The sequence below is a fragment of the Mustela nigripes genome, chromosome 6 (genome assembly GCF_022355385.1).
Source record: "Mustela nigripes isolate SB6536 chromosome 6, MUSNIG.SB6536, whole genome shotgun sequence".
NCBI classification, from domain to species: domain Eukaryota; kingdom Metazoa; phylum Chordata; class Mammalia; order Carnivora; family Mustelidae; genus Mustela; species Mustela nigripes.
Window position 1 is genome coordinate 136,993,534 of NC_081562.1, and position 18,683 is coordinate 137,012,216.

The following is an 18,683-nucleotide window of genomic DNA, read 5'->3' on the forward strand; positions in this document are numbered from 1 at the left end:
AGTATTAAAGTATCCTCTTTCTCATCTAATATTCACCCTCTAGTTTTAACATCTACTCCATCAAGTATTACTGTGAAGATTGCCAAATGATGGTTTCTGATTCTGTAATTCCTTCTGCATTTGTGAGCTGGTGCCTTTTCTACTATAAAGAGCTTTCCCTTCTGCTCCCATTTATTTAATACAATCATTTAATTGTCAGTATGGGATCACAAATCACCGATCTTAGCAAATGGTTATACTCCACTAATATCCCTGTTCTGACAATTGGCTATTTGGCTAAGAGAACCCCATTCAAGCTGACATGTCTGCCTTATTGTTACTTTCTGACACAGTCACAAGTTCATCTTCTCTCTCCTACCCTCAGTCTAAACTTTCTCCAAAGGGCTTCGACTCATTTCAGTGGAGAGGGTATCTGGAAACCAAGATCAGGGCACTAGGTATGCTCACCATACCTGCCACCATGATGTCACCACATCACTGCTTCCAGTCCTTAGTGAATAGAGTTTGGTACATATACACATGTAAATTATTAATTTCCCTATCTAGCCATCTATTAGAAAGCATGAGCTGGGGGCACCTGGGTGGCTCAGCAGGTTAAGCCTCTGCCTTTGGCTCAGGTTATGATCTCAGGGTTCTGGGATCAAGCCCCGCATCGAGCCCCGCATCACGCTCTCTGCTCAGCGGGGAGCCTACTTCCTCCTCTCTCTCTGCCTGCCTCTCTGCCTGCTTGTGATCTCTATCTGTCAAATAAATAAATAAAATCTTTAAAAAAAAAAAAAAAGAAAGAAAGAAAGCATGAGCTGGCACTGACAATCCTCACCACTTTTAGGGTCTAGTTCAAATACTATGTTTCCCTTTCCCCATTTCTAGATGACCTCAGTTCCAATTGTTACCCTCTGTGTTCCAACAGCACTTCACCATCTACCCCCAAACTGAGGCATCTTTCCCTGCAGGTTTATAAACTCACTACTGGCAGGAATCAAACCAAATTCATCTTTGTTCAAAACCCACTACAGTGCCCTAAATATAAGAGATCACAAATATGCATGTTTAACTGAACAGGATTTTCAGACACGCAGAGCAACTGTAAAATAAGGCACTGAAACTTTCTCTTTCTGCATATGTTGGCATGCTTTTCATACCTAAGAAAATATACTGTTTTAGGCATCTCCACTTACTTTTCTTGTACTGTGGATACCAGTTCTCTTCCATTAAAATAAATAGAAGTATCTTATTTAGTGCTGTATTAGACTATAACTTTCCCTAAAACTAGTTTCCCTTGTGCTTGGTACATATATCTGCAGGAAATTATATAAAAACCTTTCTCTTTTATCTCAAGTTATAATAAGTTTCATTTATCTACTATATTTTTAGAAATACATGTTTTACCATACTCATTCCTTTAAAAAGTATTTCTATTAAAAATATATTTCAAGTTGAATTAGACAACAGCATTCTTAGCATCAAAGACCATAATATACTCAATCAACTTCTACATTTTTATGATATTGGTTAAAGCCACACACTTCTTTGCTCTCCTTTGAAAGAAACTGTAATTTTTATGCCATTTAAATATACTTAAATAAGTGACTATAGATTTTACTTTAATTCAGGTTCCACAGATCTGGGAATCTCAAAACTCAATGTTAGGTTTAATTACTTCTTTCAGAGCTCAACAGAAACAAGTCAAGGCACCAACTACGCACTTAAAATACTTCCTTTGAAATCAAAGGGAAAGAAGGGCAGGCCATATTTGCCTATAAACAATGATTCAAGTTACTTTTCAAAGTAATCTATCAAAACCAACAGAGAAACATACATCTGAAATAGTGAGTAAAAGAGATTGAGAGAGATGTGAACTGAAACCCTGAAGCATCCTAAGCAATAGTGTGAGGCTGTCCCCACACTGGCATGGCTCTGCTCTTACCGTAAGCGTAGCGGTGTTCTCATCATCCGACCACTGCACGAAGAGGACAGAAACAAAATATTAAATGTGGTTAGTATACTGGGCTTCCAAAAAGCAATGCTCCATCTAAAACTGATACATAAATACAAGAACACCTCTTTCTGAAGACAAACTACATGTCAAAGTGGGGTTTTTGTATAATTTCTCACTTTACCAAATGTATGCTAAGATGTAAATATCAGAACCATACCAGGGCTCATTTAAATTACAAGAGTCTATAGAATGGATTTTATTTTTTGAACAAACCTGTATTTCTTCTGCCTCATCATCACTGTCTGGTTGAGAATGTGTTGGTGGATCTTCCCTACAAGAACATAAAACAAAAATTAAGCAAGAAAAATGCTTCAGTACCATGTGTAGTCATCATTTCATAAGGGGAAAAAACATAAAGAAAGATAGCCTCAGAATTAGAGGATGTTAGGAAAATTTCATTTTTTAGGGGCACCTGGGTGGCTCAGTCAGTCAAGTGTCTGCCTTTAGCTCAGTCATGATCTTGGGGTCCTGGGATCAAGCCCAGTATCAGGCTCCTGGGACAGAGTCCCACGCCAGGCTCCCTGCTCAGCAGGAAGGCTGCTTCTCCCTCTCCCTCTGCCCCTTCACCCCACTCATGCTCTGTCTCTCTCTCTCTCAAATAAATAAACACAATCTTAAAAAAAAAAAAAAGTTCATTTTTTGAGACAGAAACTAATAAAAGCTGATATAAAATTAAAGAGTACGCTTCCGATAAGAGAAGAAACACTTTTTGCCCTCTTCTCAGAAATCACTAGAACCAAGGAAGAGAAAACCTTTAACTTCGGCTCTGAGGACACGAGCAGTCATCTACAACTCTGAATCCCGACATATGAGGAAGTGCCACCACAGACAAGGAAGATCAAGTGAGATGAAGGAGCCAAAAGGAATCATCCAGAGCTGTTCTACCGAAGAGCTGGAATACCCCCAGGTAGCAAAATCAGGAATCTTTCGCTTATATTGTGATAACGCAGTGTGTGGGCTGGTGTCAACAATTACCCTGGATCGGGACAGGCACAACAGAAAGGTGTGGGGGAGACAGAGAGAGAAAGACTCAGACATGCTATCTTTGAAGAAGCCTGTGAGAAAAGCACATGTTGGAAAGGACCAGCGAACAGCCAATCTTCATTGCCTAGGGAGGAAGCAAAGGCTGAAAACAGAGTATTTCCTCTCTAAACAATAAACCACAAATAATTGGCCCGTAAAGAACTCACGACATCGGGCGCCCGGGTGGCTCAGTGGGTTAAGCCGCTGCCTTCGGCTCAGGTCATGATCTCAGGGTCCTGGGATCGAGCTCCGCATCGGGCTCTCTGCTCGGCAGGGAGCCTGCTTCCTCCTCTCTCTGCCTGCCTCTCTGCCTACTTGTGATCTCTCTCTGTCAAATAAATAAATTTAAAATCTTAAAAAAAAAAAAAAAAAAAGAACTCACGACATCAATGAAAACAATAATAATCAGAACAGGAACCAGCACAGGATCTATACCAAGAAACTTCAAAGAGGGAAAGGGAGGGTTCTGGATGACCATGGGCAGTTCTCTATCCTATGCCCCCTCTTGAAACTCCACTAAAATGGGTAGGGAAAATCCTAAGGGGAAAAAAAGGAGACAACTGCAGAAAAGAGACAGCAAAAAAGTTTAGGAAACAGAAAGCCAATGAGGAGGATAACCCAGTGAGCAACAGGCAGGACATACCACAGATGATGGAGACGAAGCTCTGGGCTACCAACAGGTGACCTGTGCCCACAGCAGAGGCAGTCCGCACACAGCCCTCCTCACCTTGCATACCCTAACAACTAATCCTTCTCCATGAGCTAAAGAGGCTAAGGACTCAGGTCCATAATGCCCCAGAAGAAAATGAGGGTGAAATGCTATAGTATGATGAGAAGCCATGTGAAAGTCACACTGACAGAGGCCACCAGTCCCCTTCCTCCCACCCTGCTCCCAGAACACACACAGATTACAAGACTTTTCTCTGTAGAAACTAAACCACTTCGGAGGACAGACCTACAGATAAGAGTCATCTGGAAAACTTCCATCAGTACCTGCTGATTGCTGGCAATCTTAGTCAGCAAGCCTCACCTGGGTACAGAGTGAATGAGTATGAGTTTGAGGTATATGTCTAATAGGAATCAAGGCCTAGAATCATACAAAACTAAAGAAAGGATCCAAGATGAAAAATAGTATTTTTAAAAGGAGAGAGAAAAGGTAATATATAAGAAACAGACATTAAAGGGACCAGGTGAAAAGTATTTTGAAAAATCATTAATAAAAAGATAAAAGAAGACATTGCATCCATGAGAGAAAAACAGGAAGCTGTAAGAAAGGAACAAAGGAGAGGTGCCTAGGTGGCTTAGTCAGTTAAGCATCTGACTTTTTTTTTTTTTTTTTTTTAAGATTTCATTTATTCATGAGAGACACAGAGAGAGAGGCAGAGGCAGAGGGAGAAGCGGGCTTGACTCTGTCCCAGGACTCCCAGGATCATGGCCTGAGCTGAAGGCAGAGACTTAACCATCTGAGCTACAAAGGCACCCTAAGTATCTGACTCTTGATCTCAGCTGAGGTCTCGATCTCAGGGCCATGAGTTCAAGCCCCACCTTGGGTTGCCTGCTGGGCAGAGAATCTACTTTAAAAAATAAATAAATAATTTTTTTTTTCAAATAAAGGAAAAAAAGGAACAGAGGACAGTATTAAACCTGAAGAAATGAAAACATGGCAGCTGCTATTTAAAAATTCAATAGGGGAGACCTGGGGGGCTCGGTAGGTTAAGAATCTGACTTGGGCTCAGGTCATGATCCCAGGGTCCTGGGATCAAGCCCCATGTCAGGCTCCCTGCTTAGTGGGGAGCCTGCTTCTTCCTCTCCCATTCCCCATGCTTGTGCTCACTTGTGCTCTGTCAATAAATTTTTTCTTAAAAATAAAAAAATTTTGGGGGGCACCTGGGTGGCTCAGTGCGTTAAGCCACTGTCTTCGGCTCAGGTCATGATCTCAGGGTCCTGGGATCGAGCTCCGCATCGGGCTCTCTGCTCAGCAGGGAGCCTGCTTCCTCCTTTCTCTCTGCCTGCCTCTCGGTCTACTTGTGATCTCTCTCTGTCAAATAAATAAATAAAATCTTTTAAAAAAATAAAATTTTTAAATTTAATAAAATGGGGGCGTCTGTGTAGCTTAGTCAGTTAAGCATCTGTCTTCAGCTCAGGGTCCTGGGATTGAGCCCTGCATCAAGCTCCCTGCTCAGCGAGGAGCCTGCTTCTCTCTCTTCCTCTGCCTGCTGCTCTCCTTGCTTGTGCTCTCTCTCTCTCTCTGTGTCAGAAAAATACTATCTTTAAAAAAAAAAAAAAATTTTCAACAGAATGAATGGCAAAATGAAGGAAATTTCCCAGAAAGAACCAAGAAGACAGATAACAGAGAAAGAATGATACAATTCAGAGATTCCAACAAGCTTCAGTATCTAAATAATAGGAGTTCGAGAAAAAGAAACCAGAAAATATGAGAAAATTGCCAAAGATAGAGTATTTTTTAAATGTTCCCAAACTGAAAAATACATCTCTAGAAGGGAAGAGCTCACCAAGTACACAGCACAGTGAATGCGGGGTGGGGGAAGACTCAGGCGACTTGCAAAGGCTACCACAATAATTCTTCCCATCTAGTCTGACACACTCCTCTATGGGGTGACTTTGCCACTCTTCCCATCAAAAAGTGGCATTTATGTCCCCCATTCCTTTCATTTAAACTGGCTTCAAGACTCACTGTGACCAACAAAATGTAGCCAACTGACACCATGTAATTCTAGGTGTCAGAAGCCTTTACAGCCTCTGCTCTCCTGTTTGGAATGCTTCCACCAACTATGTGAAGATGCTAGGGTAGTCTTCTGAGATGAGAGACCACATGGAAAGAGAGGCCCAGTATCAATGGCCAGACATGGGAATGCGGCCACCCTAAAAGCACCCAAGTATTCAGCAGAACCACCAAATGACAACAACATGATCTTAGCAAGACCAAGAGAAGACTCACCCGGTGTCAAGAAGTGTAGGGGTTCTGAGATTTCACCCTACTTGCAAGCTAACAGGCTAGCTCATCACAGTTTCTTGGACTCTGGCAGAAGACCTAAGACGCCTAGGTCAGAAACAAAGGACTCTCTGACCTACAGCACAGCATCAAGCATGAGCTTCATCTATCCATCAGATTCTGCTGGCCCCCTCTGTCCCAGGGGAGGTCAAAGAGTGGCCCAGGTTTGCCTCACAACTGAGGAACCTTGAATTTAGGGAACCTCATCTTTTATAATGGGCTGCAGGTGAACCTGTTCGGTCTGGGACCCAAGGGCAGACACTTGTCTTTACCTGTACTAGACAGTAAATAAACCTGCTCTCTGCTAGGGAGGGAGCCACTACCTCTACCTTCCAAGCTGTTTGCTATATAAACATCCTAGAAAGGATAGTCAAGAACAAAAGCTTTAGTGCCTCTGCGTGCAAGACAAGCAATAACTGAGATGCGAGAATTGTCTCTCAACACCCACCTGAGCAATCACGGACAAACAAAATGTTTATTGTTCTAAGTCAGCATGTTTGGGCCATTCAGAGGACTATCACGAAATATAAGAACATGAAAGAGGAATTCTTAAAAACATTCATAAAGAAAACTGGGTCACAATAAAGGAAGACAAATCAAAGTGACAAAGGACCTCACAGCATTCTAGAAGACAGTAGACCATACCTTCAAAATCACAAGGTAAATTTTCTGCCTAGAATCCCATACTAAGCCAATTCATGCTCCCACCCCACCGCCCGGAAAATCTATAGTAGAATAAAAAATTTTTTCAGGTATGGAAAGACTCAGAAGTGTTTCCTCCTATGCACTGCAGAGCACGAGAGTCAATAAAACAAGTAACTCAAGAGACCCAAAAATGTGATATCCAAGGGAGAGAAAATCCAACACAAAATAGTAAAGTATCAGGATGACAACTGTATACCAGACCTGAAGAGCTACCAGGCGGAACAGGACGACGGGGGATTGCTAAAGTGAAATATCCAGGAAAGGAAAATGGAAGTGATCCATTTGGAAATGTCCATGAGTATTTAGAGAAATAGCTAACAGGCTATGACCTGTCTCCTGAACAGTTACTAGGTATTAGTGAGAGACACATGGAAAACAAAGCACATTTAAAGAGCATGGTTATTAGGAAAGAAAAGGTAATCACAGTACAGTGTGGCTCAGCAGCCTCAATAATGTGGTATATTGTAAATAATGACTCTCACTTAACCAAAAACTGTAATGAACGTAGAGAAGGCACAATAAAACTAAATCTTCAAACACTGTAATACAAAATCAAGAAATAATATCTAAGGTGGATCTAATATCAAGAAATAGTGAAGTATATTGCTAATAAATGCAAAGCTACCAACAGTGGTTCCCTTCGAATTTGTTGAGGGTATATTACATGGTAAACGATACAGTAGCAATCACTGGAAAGACATACCCTCCTTTATAAATCAAGAAATTGACACACTGGCTTGTCAATCATTCAATCAATCTGGTTTAACATGTATCAATCAGTTCCATAGATTTTCTTTTTTTAAAGTAATCTCTGCACCCAATGTGAAGCCTGAACTCACAACCCCAAGATCAAGAGTCACATGCTCTACTGGCTGACCCAGCCAGGCACCCCAGTTCCTGAACTTTTACCAACCCTTCACAATCCTAAAGAACTGACTTGCCAGATCCATGAAGCTAAGAACCAGATGCTATAGTACAGTGATAATGCTAACACACTGTCACTAGTGAAACCCGGCCCAAGGAGCCAGACTTTCTCTTACCTCTTTTTAAATACCACACATTTTTAAATACATTATCTTTAATAAGGTTTATTTAACCTTACAATACAAAAGGTACTCAATGAACTTGAAAATGTATTTCGCCGCTCTAAAACATCACTTTGTTAGTATAATGAAATACATTTTAAAAAATCATTATTTATGGAGCGCCTGGGTGGCTCAGTGGGTTAAGCCTCTGCCTTCGGCTCAGGTTATGATCTCGGGGTCCTAGATCAAGCTGTGCATCGGACTCTCTGCTCTCCTCTGCCTGTCTCTCTGCCTACTTGTGATTTCTGTCAAATAAATTTAAAAAGTCTTTAAAACATCATATTTATGACCAGTGTATCCATATACTTCTTCAGAAGAATTTATTGCAGTACCTGCTGTGAGGTATGTCCCAAAACCTGGTCACCATAGATGATGGGTGAGTATAAATCTGCAAGTTTCCCAGACTGGCTTTCTAAGGTATATCTCTGACTACTGAGGACTGAATTGGCCAAAGTATGATGCTAATATTTAAGGTATTCTGCATTTCTTGTATCATATCCAGCACAGAGATGGAACATAAGAACAATGGGAAACCTTAAGAGAACTGGCTTTGGATCAGAAAGAGCTTTAGTGGGTCAGTTCCACCACTGTTTCTCAAGAGCTTTGCACCATTATCCCATCTAAAAAATCTACAAAATCAGGATAGTAGCAGCTATCCCGAAGAGTTGTGAAGATTCAAATCATGAACACACCTAACATGGGTTTTATAACTGGCGTCTTATTTATTATTTTCTGCCTTAGGGAGACAAGTGAGGAAAGAACTTGGGATCAGAAAGGGACAAGTAAAGATTAATTCCTGGAAGCAGTGAGTCAAATGACCTGAGTCAGATCCAACCTATGAGCCCAGTTCCAGTATCACCTCTACATAAAAACTTCCTGAATCACCCCACTGATTATTTAAACTTCAAAAACATTATTAGAAGAACAGATGCTTTTATTCCAAGAAAACAGAGTTCTATTTATTTATATCTTTGACTTGGCTACTAAAGAGGGACTCCCCAGGAAGTGTATCCCCCATCTTGTTATTTCTGTAGCGCACTCAGCACCCATCTCATGAGGGTGGGACACACCCAATAATGTACAATAAAAAGAATCATCACCTATACTAGAAATGCACATTATCAGCTTCCTTTCCCATACCCTCTGTAGGCAATAATAATCAAATCAAGCATTCTTTCTCACTGAACCCTGGATATAGCCTCAGAACCCTTTCTAAATTTTGGAAACCATTACCAGTAGATCTGAACTGGCAAACAAGATAAACCCAGTTACCATCCTTGGTGTGTACCATTCATCTGACTCCATTTAGGCCGCCAGGGGAAAGAGTGAAGTAATCATGTTCATTTATTCACTCATTCAACAAATACTTATTGAGCCCAGACTGTTTTTTTAAGTATAAACAAGACACCTTATAGAGCTGAGAGTCTGGAGTGAAAAAATATCCTCTATGTGGAGGTAATGGGAGATTAGGCATGAAGAATCGAGACTTATGGCAGACCCCAACAGCCACTTCCCCACTTCTCTGTTAATAAAACCTCCAATGTGTCCAGAAACAAAGTGCCCCTGTGCCTTATGGACTTCTCCCCAGCCACGACAGTATGTACAGACTAATCTACCACTCCCGGCTATTCCATCCCCCCTACCAGTGAGGGACCCGTCCCCGACCAACAAGAGCTAGAGACTTACTGAGAAAGTTTGTCCTGCTCTTAAAGAGGGACATGAGACGGGATCTCTGGATATGATATTGTGAGGACATGATCTTTGAACTGACTATGGTGAACCTGGACTCTCTAGAGGAAAACCAGGAAATTCAGAGAGAAGCATCACTGAACTATACTTTACAATAACTGCCATGCCTTAGGGCTTCTTATGAAATAAGTTATTTGCCTCCTTATTTAAGCCATGTTTAAAACTGGATATTGTCTTAGTCTGTCTGGGCTACTGTAACAAAATAACATACACCGGGTATGAAGAGGAATTTATGTCTCACAGTTCGGGAGGCTAGAAGTCCAAGATCAGGGTGCCAAAAGGGTCAGGTGCTGGTGATAGCCCTCTTCCAGGCTACAGATAGCCACCTTCTTGCTGTGTCCTTAAATGGCAGAAGGCACAAGGTTGCTCTCTGGGGTACCTCTCATTAGGGCATAAAAACCATTCATGAAGCCTCCAGCCCCGTGACCTTATCACCTTCCAAAGGTTCCACCTTCTAATAACAAATATCTTCGGGGGTTAGGATTTCAACATATGAGTTTGGGGGCCACACAAACCCTTGGACCACAGAAGATATTCTATTACTTGAAACCAAAATCACGCCATTTTTTTTTTTAATTTTATTTATTTATTTGACAGAGAGAGATCACAAGCAGGCAGAGAGGCAGACAGAGAGAGAGAAGGAAGCAGGCTCCCCGCTGAGCAGAGAGCCCGATGCGGGGCTCGATCCCAGGACCCTGAGATCATGACCTGAGCCGAAGGCAGAGGCTTTAACCCACTGAGCCACCCAGGTGCCCCAAAATCACGCCATTTGACCCAGGGAACAAACAAGAGAGTGTTGAATGGCAGGTTAAGGAGATAAAAGGCCACATTCACTTCATGGGAGCTGAAACTGAGGAAATTATATTCAAAGACTTGGTCTGTCTTTTATTTTCTTTGTTGTAACAACTAACTTGGAAACCTAGAAGAAAGCATTTAATTAAGAATTTCACTTTCTGAGATGGGTATCCTAATACACTAGTGTTAAGACCATAAACTGGTACAATGGTTACAAAAGCTATATGGCAATACTGGTCAAGAGTCTTTTTTTTTTTTCCTAAATTTTATGTATTTGTTTGAGAGAGCGAGCATGCACACATGAGCAGGGGAAAGGGCAGAGGGAGAGGCAGAAGCAGACTCCTACTGAACAGGGAACCTGATATGGGGCTGGACCAGGACCCTGGGATTATGATCTGAACAGAAGCCAGATGCTTAACAAACAGCCACCCAGGCGTCCCCTGGTCAAGCATCTTAAAAATTTTTATAACCTTTGCCATGTGACTAGAGCCTAGGATTCTTTTTTTTTTTTTTAATTTTTTTTTATTTGTCAGAGAGAGAGGGAGAGAGAGCGAGCACAGGCAGACAGAATGGCAGGCAGAGGCAGAGGGAGAAGCAGGCTCCCTGCCAAGCAAGGAGCCCGATGTGGGACTCGATCCCAGGACGCTGGGATCATGACCCGAGCCGAAGGCAGCTGCCCAACCAACTGAGCCACCCAGGCGTCCCGAGCCTAGGATTCTTATTGCACAGAAATAATCCCAAATGCAAATAGTGTTCCACAAAACAATATGTTCACTGAATTATTTTTCAGTAAAGTTGTAAATGACCTATGTATGTCCAACTATGAAATTAAATCAGTAATAAAAAACTATATGCAAAAATTATGCAGGTTATTAAAAATAACTTTATGCCATTTTAAAAACATGGAAAAATTACACTCTGGTTTCAATGATAAAAGAATATAAAATTATCTATGTAGTATGCTCATAATTTAGGCTAAAAAAGTATTTAAAAAGACTACAGAAGATATGCCAATATTTGAACAGCATTTGCTTTTAAGATGGTGGAATTATACGTGATTTTTCTGCTTCTTTATATTTTGTGTAGTTTTCAAGTTTACTATCATGAGCAAGTATTACACCTTGATAATTAAAAATGAGATGGGGGCAATTTTACACATGATGGAATTTCTAAGCATTCATATTGGTCCCACTCCCTACCATCTCAGAATTTATTTTACCAAATAAAACCAAATCATATGTGTTCCATGGTCTATGCTAAAGAAAGATGCTTAACTGATCTATCTCAGTATATACAAATAACTAGTAGTTCACTATTGACATACTCACAATAAACAAATACTCAAGAACTCTAGTTCATTAACTCTACTCTATTTATCTGTAACTATAATACTGTATTCTTTGATTCAGAGCAACATTCCATACAAAGGAGCTAAAATGTTCACATAACAATAGATGCAGTTATGGTACTCTATAAATAATATTTTAAATAAACATTCATTCACCTAAAGCTATTACTATCTGAACTCATGATGAAATTACTGGTAGAATCCAATCTGGATTACTCTACCGTAACTGAAATCATGTAGGGCTTTAATTGCTGAACAAAAGAAAACCATTAGGATCTCCTGATTGGAGGCCATGAATCCTACTACTGATATGAACTCTGTAATAAGACTGTGCTGTTATCCGCAGGGTAACTTGCTCTATTGATCAATACCTTGAATCAGTAAGTGATGACTGATATTGTGACTAGTGAGTCTAGATATTATTCACTCGGAAGTTGTTTTGTTCTCCAAGGTTACCCCAACCAAAACTGTTAGCCCATTTAATATTTTGATATCCATTAAGGTTAGGTTAAATTATGTTATTTTGGGGTAAATTAAAGTTCCACAGGGTCTTCTCATCTTATTTTTTTAATCCCCCACTCTTCACTGGAAGGTAAAACAGATTAGGATAGCAAGTGTTACATGAACTGAGAGAGGGTTGACACTACCCTTTACAAGGATGGAAGAGACTCTCGGGCCTAACAACACATATATGGTTAAGGCACTGCCTCCTACTTTGAGGCACTAACCATTGTTTTTTACGAAACAGACTCTTAACAACAGAGAACAAACTGATGGTTACCAGAGGGGAGGTGGGTGTGGGATGGGTGAATTAGGTGATGAGGATAAGGAGTGCACTTGTCATGATGGATACGGGGTGATGTATGAAGTGTTGAATCACTATACAACAAACCTAAAACTAATAGTACACTGTTAACTAACTGGAATTTGAATAAAAACTTAAAAAAAAAAAAATGTTCAGTGTGCCTGGGTGGCTCAGTGGGTTAAGCCTCTGCCTTCAGCTCAGGTCATGATCTCAGGGTCCTGGGATCAAATCCCGCATTGGGGGGGGTCTGCTCAGCAGGGAGCCTGCTTCCCCTTTGCTCTCTGCCTGCCTCTCTGCCTACTTGTGATCTCTCTCTCTCTCTCTGTCAAATAAATAAATAAATAATGTCTTTTAAAAAATATATTCATCGATTAAAAAAAATAATATAAAATAACATAAAATAAAGTATCACTGACTCTAAGGGAAAAAAAAAGATTAGGATAGCAAGGAATATATTAAGGAGCCCACACACAACCAAGCCCACACACAAAACACAAATACTGAGCTTTAAAAAGACATATTTGGGGCACCTGGCTGGCTCAGTCGGTGGAACGTAGGACTCTAGATCTCAGAGTTTTAAGTTCAAGGCCCACAGTTGACATAGAGATTATTTAAAAACAAAATCTTTGAAAGCAAAAAAGAAGACACATTTTTAAAAGCTACTTAGCTATAAAACATAGCAACCGAGATGAATCCCAAAAGCATTATGTGGAGTTAAAGCAGCCAGACACAAAATACATACTATATTTCACTTACAGAAAGTTCTAGAACTGGCAGAACTAAGGCATAGAGATGTAAATCAGATCAGCATTTGCTTGGGGTGGGGCAGGGGGAAGTAGGCAGGATTGACCAAAAAGAGGTAGTAGGGACTTTCCTGGGGACTGGAAATGTTTGGTATTTTTCATGGAAGAGGTGATGAAACAGGTGTCTGTATTTATCTAAACTCACCAAACGTTACACTCTGCACTCCTTTGTTTTACGATCACAACTGTAGTAGAATAGTCATTTAAGTTACACCTATAATTTTCAAGTTTTTACCTAGAAAAGGAATCCAATCTAAAAATTACCTCCCTTTTCAAACCAAAGGCTTTTCTCAGCCTGAGCAAAATCTTCATTCATCTAGCTGTTCAGCCAGAAATGAGAGGGTGATTCTTGCCACCTCCTTCTCTGTCACCAAGTCCTGAAGGCACAGCTCCAAGACACCGCAAATCCATTCACTTCTCCCCTTTCAGGGACACCACCATAGTTCAAGCCACCATCAGTTCGTACTGGATCCAAGGCAGTACCCTCCTAACTGGTCTTCAATTTCCACATGGTAACTGGTCCTAGTTCAAAACCTGTAATCTGCCAGCATCACTCTCTTGGTCAGAGCTCTTTAATGCATTCCCACTGACCTCAGAACAAATTCTAAGATCTTTAACAGGACTCTCACACACCCTCTTATCACCTCCCCTATGGCAGTTACCAACTCTTACACAATTCAGCTCTCCGTGCTCCAGCCACATGACCTCTTTGTAGTGTCCTGCAGGTCAACACCTTCCATGCCTCAGAGCCCTCCTTAAGGCTGTTCCCTCAGCCTTAGGATAGGATAATTCCTCATCTTGCAATTATTCTAAGTTAATGGGACTCACAAATAATAATTTTCAAGGCTGAGAATACCAAAACAGAAATATAATCCAGAAAGCTACACAGAAAATTCATGACAAGGGAAGGGGGGCGGGTCGAAAATCAGTGTTACTTTGGGGCACCTGGCTGGCTTAGCCGAATAAGCGTCTGACTCTTGATTTTAGCTCAGGTCGTGATTTTCACAGTTGTGAGCTCGAGCCCCACCTCAGACTCCATGCTCAGCGTGAAGTCTGTTTAAGACTCTTTCTCCTTCTGGGGCGCCTGGGTGGCTCAGTTGGTTAGGCATCTGCCTTCCGCTCAGGTCATGATCCCAGGTTCCGGCAGGGAGCCTGCTTCTCTCTCTCCCACTCCCCCTGCTTGTGTTAAAACAAAAAACAAAAAACAAAAAAAACCAACTCTTTCTACTTCTGCTCCCCCAACTCGAATGCACACATTCTCTCTCTCTAAAATAAATAAATACATCTTTTTAAGAATTAGTGTTATTGAAAACATATACAATTCTATTTGTAATTTTCGTCCTTCAGCAAATGTCTATTAGGCACCTCTTGTGTGTCAGACACTGCTCCAAGAGCTAGGAACAGAACTGTCCATGTCCCAGTTCTCAAGAAGCCAGCAAGGATTCACTCCATGCAGGAAAGGGTTATGCAGAAAAGTAAAGTGAGGCAAGGGGGTGAAGCGTAAGGCACCAAAATGTGCCCACTCATGCCACAGAGCAGCGTTCAGCCTTATAGGGAAGGAAACTGAAACAGCAGAACATGGACAAACCCCAACGACATCATGCTGGTGAAATAGAGCTGGTCACAAAACAACAAATACTGCACGATTCCACTCGGGTAGGTACTGAGAGTACGCCAGCCACAGGCACAGAAAGTAGAACGGTGGTGGCCAGGGGCTAGTGGGAGGAGGAAGAGAGGCAGTGTTTCCATGGGACTGACTTTTGGCTTTACAAGATGAACAGAGTTCTGGAGGTGGGTGGTGCTGCTGCACATTATAAATGTACTTAGTACCACTGAGCTGTGCACTTAAATATAATTAAGATAGGAAATCTACAGCTATGTGTATTTTACCATAATCAAAAATTTTTGTAATATTGCCAAGGGAAAATGATTTCCAACCTAGAATCCTACCAAAAAGGAGTACAGGGCTGCCTGAGTGGCTCAGCCGCTGAAGCATCTTCCTTTAGCTCAGGTCATGATCCCAGGGTCCTGGAACTGATTCGGGCATCTGACTCCTCCTCAGTGGGGAGCCTGCTTCTCCCTCTGCCTGGTGCTTCCCCTGCTTATGTGTGCATGCTCTCTGTCTCTCTAACAAATAAACAAAATCTTAAAAAAAAAAAAGGAGTTCAGTATATAGCAAGGTTTCCTTCTCATTAGGCTGTTTTGTTAAGGCGGGTGAGAGTTAAGCACTTAGGTAACATAACCTCTGAGCAGAAACCTGAATGAAAAAATAGGAACTTCATGAAATTCTATGATTCTTAAACTTTTCCAAGTTTGCACTAAAAAGACTGAAGCATGGCAATGTCTTCCCTTTTTGAACAGAGGAACCACATGAAGGTAGAGATGGGGTTAACCGTAGGGAAGAAGAAGTTAGGGAATTACATGATACAATTTTTTATCTTAAGAGCTGACGTATCCTGGGGCACCTGGCTGTCTCAGTCAGAAGAGCAAGCAACTCTTGATCTCAGGGTCATGAGTTCAAGCCCCACACTGGGTGCAGAGATTACTTAAATAAATAAACTTTCATAGCATGTCCTCTTTCTCCCTCCAACCTGTCTCCCTACCTCCAGAAGAAAGAATTATCACACTCATTTTCTCAAGTTAAAAGATGAAAATAAGTGCCCAATTTCTTAACTGGTAGCTTTTAGAGGAGGAAGTACTCAATTCTTTAACTATTAATTGAGCATTGACAAGAAACACAGGACAAAGATAAGGACATAATTTTAGCTAGGGAAAAAAAAGTAGAGAATGGTCCCAAGGCTAATGTATTTATTTTACATGGTAATCAATGAGATTCAATCATCACAACATTTCTTCATAATAAAGCTCCAAGAATTCCTTCTGGTATACTTTACCTTCCTGAAACCACCAGAGTTCCATCATCGAGTAAATAATCCTTCACATTCTGTGGAAGTGGAAGAATGACGCTTTAAAAAAAAAAAAAAAAAAGGCATTTATCAAAAAGGCATCATTTTAAAAGACCAAACATAAGCAGAGAGAAACAAAAAATCAAAATTCAATTTTTTAATTACTTATTTCCTTTATTTTTAATATACGGTAGGAAATGTTAATGATGTACATTTGCGGGTGCCTGGGTGCCTCAGTGGGTTAAAGCCTCTGCCTTCAGCTCAGGTCATGATCTCAGGGTCCTGGGATCGAGCCCCCCACATTGGGCTCTCTGCTCAGCAGGAGGCCTGCTTCCTCCTCTCTCTCTGCCTGCCTCTCTGCCTACTTGTGATCTCTCTCTCTGTCAAATAAATAAATAAATAAACTTTTTTTTTTTTTAAGTACATTTGGTAGCAGCACATTGAAAATTAGAATAAAATGAACAAATCTTGTGGTAAACTAACTTCAGCTCATGTACTACAACAATCATGGTAAAACAAAACCAGACAAACCCGAAGAACCATACTGAAATCACAGTATGAAGCACATCAGCTCAAGAAAATTCTAAGTATCTGTCTTTAAGAAATCAGAACCAGGAGGTATTTCCAGAAAATGTAGCAAAAAAGCAGAAACAGCATCTGACCATCTTCTAAGATAGAGGGCAGAGGAAGACTTAGGATCTGGAAACCATTCTTTGGTTGGCAATGAGAGTGAAGGGCTAAGAAGTCATGATGTGTCTGGGTGTGTTCTGGTGGCTTTCTGTTCAACTGACTGCCAGAGCTATAAAGCTGCTTTAGTCTACTCTGTTTCAGATAATTAAGGGATGGCAAAGCCATAACTGGAAGTCATTTCAAAATCTCATGGGATCATTAGATTTTTTACTCTGTAATAATAAATCATCAAGCAATTCTGCCGCAGGTACATAAAAGGAACGCTATTATTTTGAGGTATGTATTCTTTAAAAAAGTAAAAAGAAATGATGGTCTGCTTTCATAGAGTCAAGAGAACATCATCGACTTATGCATCATCTACTTATTTTCTGGCACATTAAAAATGGTTTTTGTGGGGCGCCTGGGTGGCTCAGTGGGTTAAGCCTCTGCCTTCGGCTCGGATCATGATCTCAGGCCCTTGGGATCAAGCCCTGCATCGGCCTCTGCTCAGTGAGGAACCTGCTTCCCTCTCTCTCTCTCTCTGCCTGCCTCTCTGCCTACTTGTGATCTCTCTCTGTCAAATAAATAAATAAAATCTTTTTTTTTAAAAAAGGTTTTTGTGCACAGAAAACATTATTCATGGACTATTTCAGTTTTAAAGATTAACAGCTGATCTATCAAATTCATAATTTTACATTCAAAAGCCTAGTCCTTCAGGATTTTAAGGTCACCCACCAGATCTTACTATTCCATTTGTAAATTTGCTAAATTTTAACCAATTTCAAGTGAGCCTTTGAAACTTAAAAGTTGCTTAAAATTTTAAAACTCTACTATCAAAAGAACTATCCAATTTTATTTTTAAATATGTCAACTGTCTAATCACAAACAAGCCTTCCTAAATATTTACCTTGTAATGAACCCAGCAAACTAAACCATAAATGCAGTCAATCTGAGGTTCTTGCACACTTTACAATACTACCTAAAATCCTGAAAAATTTTCTTACACGTTTTCCAAGAGATTTTTTGAAGTTTATCTTCTCAGGGGCCCGAGCCTGAGAAACGCTGGCAGGAAGGCCAGTTCCTAGACATCAACGGTGGTTTTCCTGACCCCAAAGAGAGCACAGAGTCCTCTCCCCTGCTGGTCATGTCTCTAAGCCCCCAAATCAATGTTTTCAGAGTCCAGGTCCATCATTTTTGAGTTACACTCAATCAGACTCAAGTCTGATTTTTGAATCTGGACTTTCCCTTCAGGCTGCACCACCCCTTCACCAGATTCAAAACATCTTGTTTATTGTTGGATTCTATTCTGAATTCTTTGCATATTCTTCCTACTGGAGAGTCTTCAACTCTTACAGATACTAGCTGACATCTAGATCCCATGACTTCTCATGGGTCACTGACTTCTAAAGCCCCAGTTCTGAAGTCATCCTAATGAGCCTATCATGCATTACATTGTGTACGACAAGGAGGATACCAAAGTGATTTCATTAAGAACTGAAAGCCTATGATGAGGGAAAAATACAAAAGAAAAAAAAACTATAGTACAACATGTTAAGTGCTGTCCCAGGTGAGGATGTACCAAGTGCTGCCAAAATTCAGAAGAAGGGGGGCACCTGGGTGGCTCAGTGGGTTAAGCCTCTGCCTTCAGCTCAGTCATGGTCCTGGGGTCCTGGGATTGAGCCCCACATCGGGCTCCCTGCTTGGTGGGGAGCCTGCTGACCCCTCCCTCTCTCTCTGTCTGCCTCTCTGCCTACTTGTGATCTCTGTTAAATAAATAAAATCT

At 40.9% G+C, this 18,683-nt stretch overlaps 1 protein-coding gene and 1 non-coding gene across 3 annotated transcripts in view; one reads left to right on the top strand and one right to left on the bottom strand.

Annotated features, from left to right (window-relative positions):
- The window catches only part of CDC123 (cell division cycle 123), a 57,124-nt gene that overhangs the window by 35,969 nt on the left and 2,472 nt on the right, over positions 1–18,683 (bottom strand). For both annotated transcript variants that reach the window (XM_059404314.1, XM_059404313.1), the window contains exons 2-4: positions 16,220–16,291; positions 2,213–2,270; positions 1,928–1,960 (exon numbers count right to left, since the gene is read on the bottom strand). In XM_059404314.1, coding sequence (XP_059260297.1) covers positions 1,928–1,960; positions 2,213–2,270; positions 16,220–16,291 — 163 coding nt within the window. The remainder of the gene's footprint in view (positions 1–1,927; positions 1,961–2,212; positions 2,271–16,219; positions 16,292–18,683) is intronic.
- LOC132021044 (U6atac minor spliceosomal RNA) lies at positions 12,332–12,456 on the top strand. The gene has a single exon (XR_009405222.1). It is a non-coding gene; the product is annotated as a U6atac minor spliceosomal RNA (small nuclear RNA).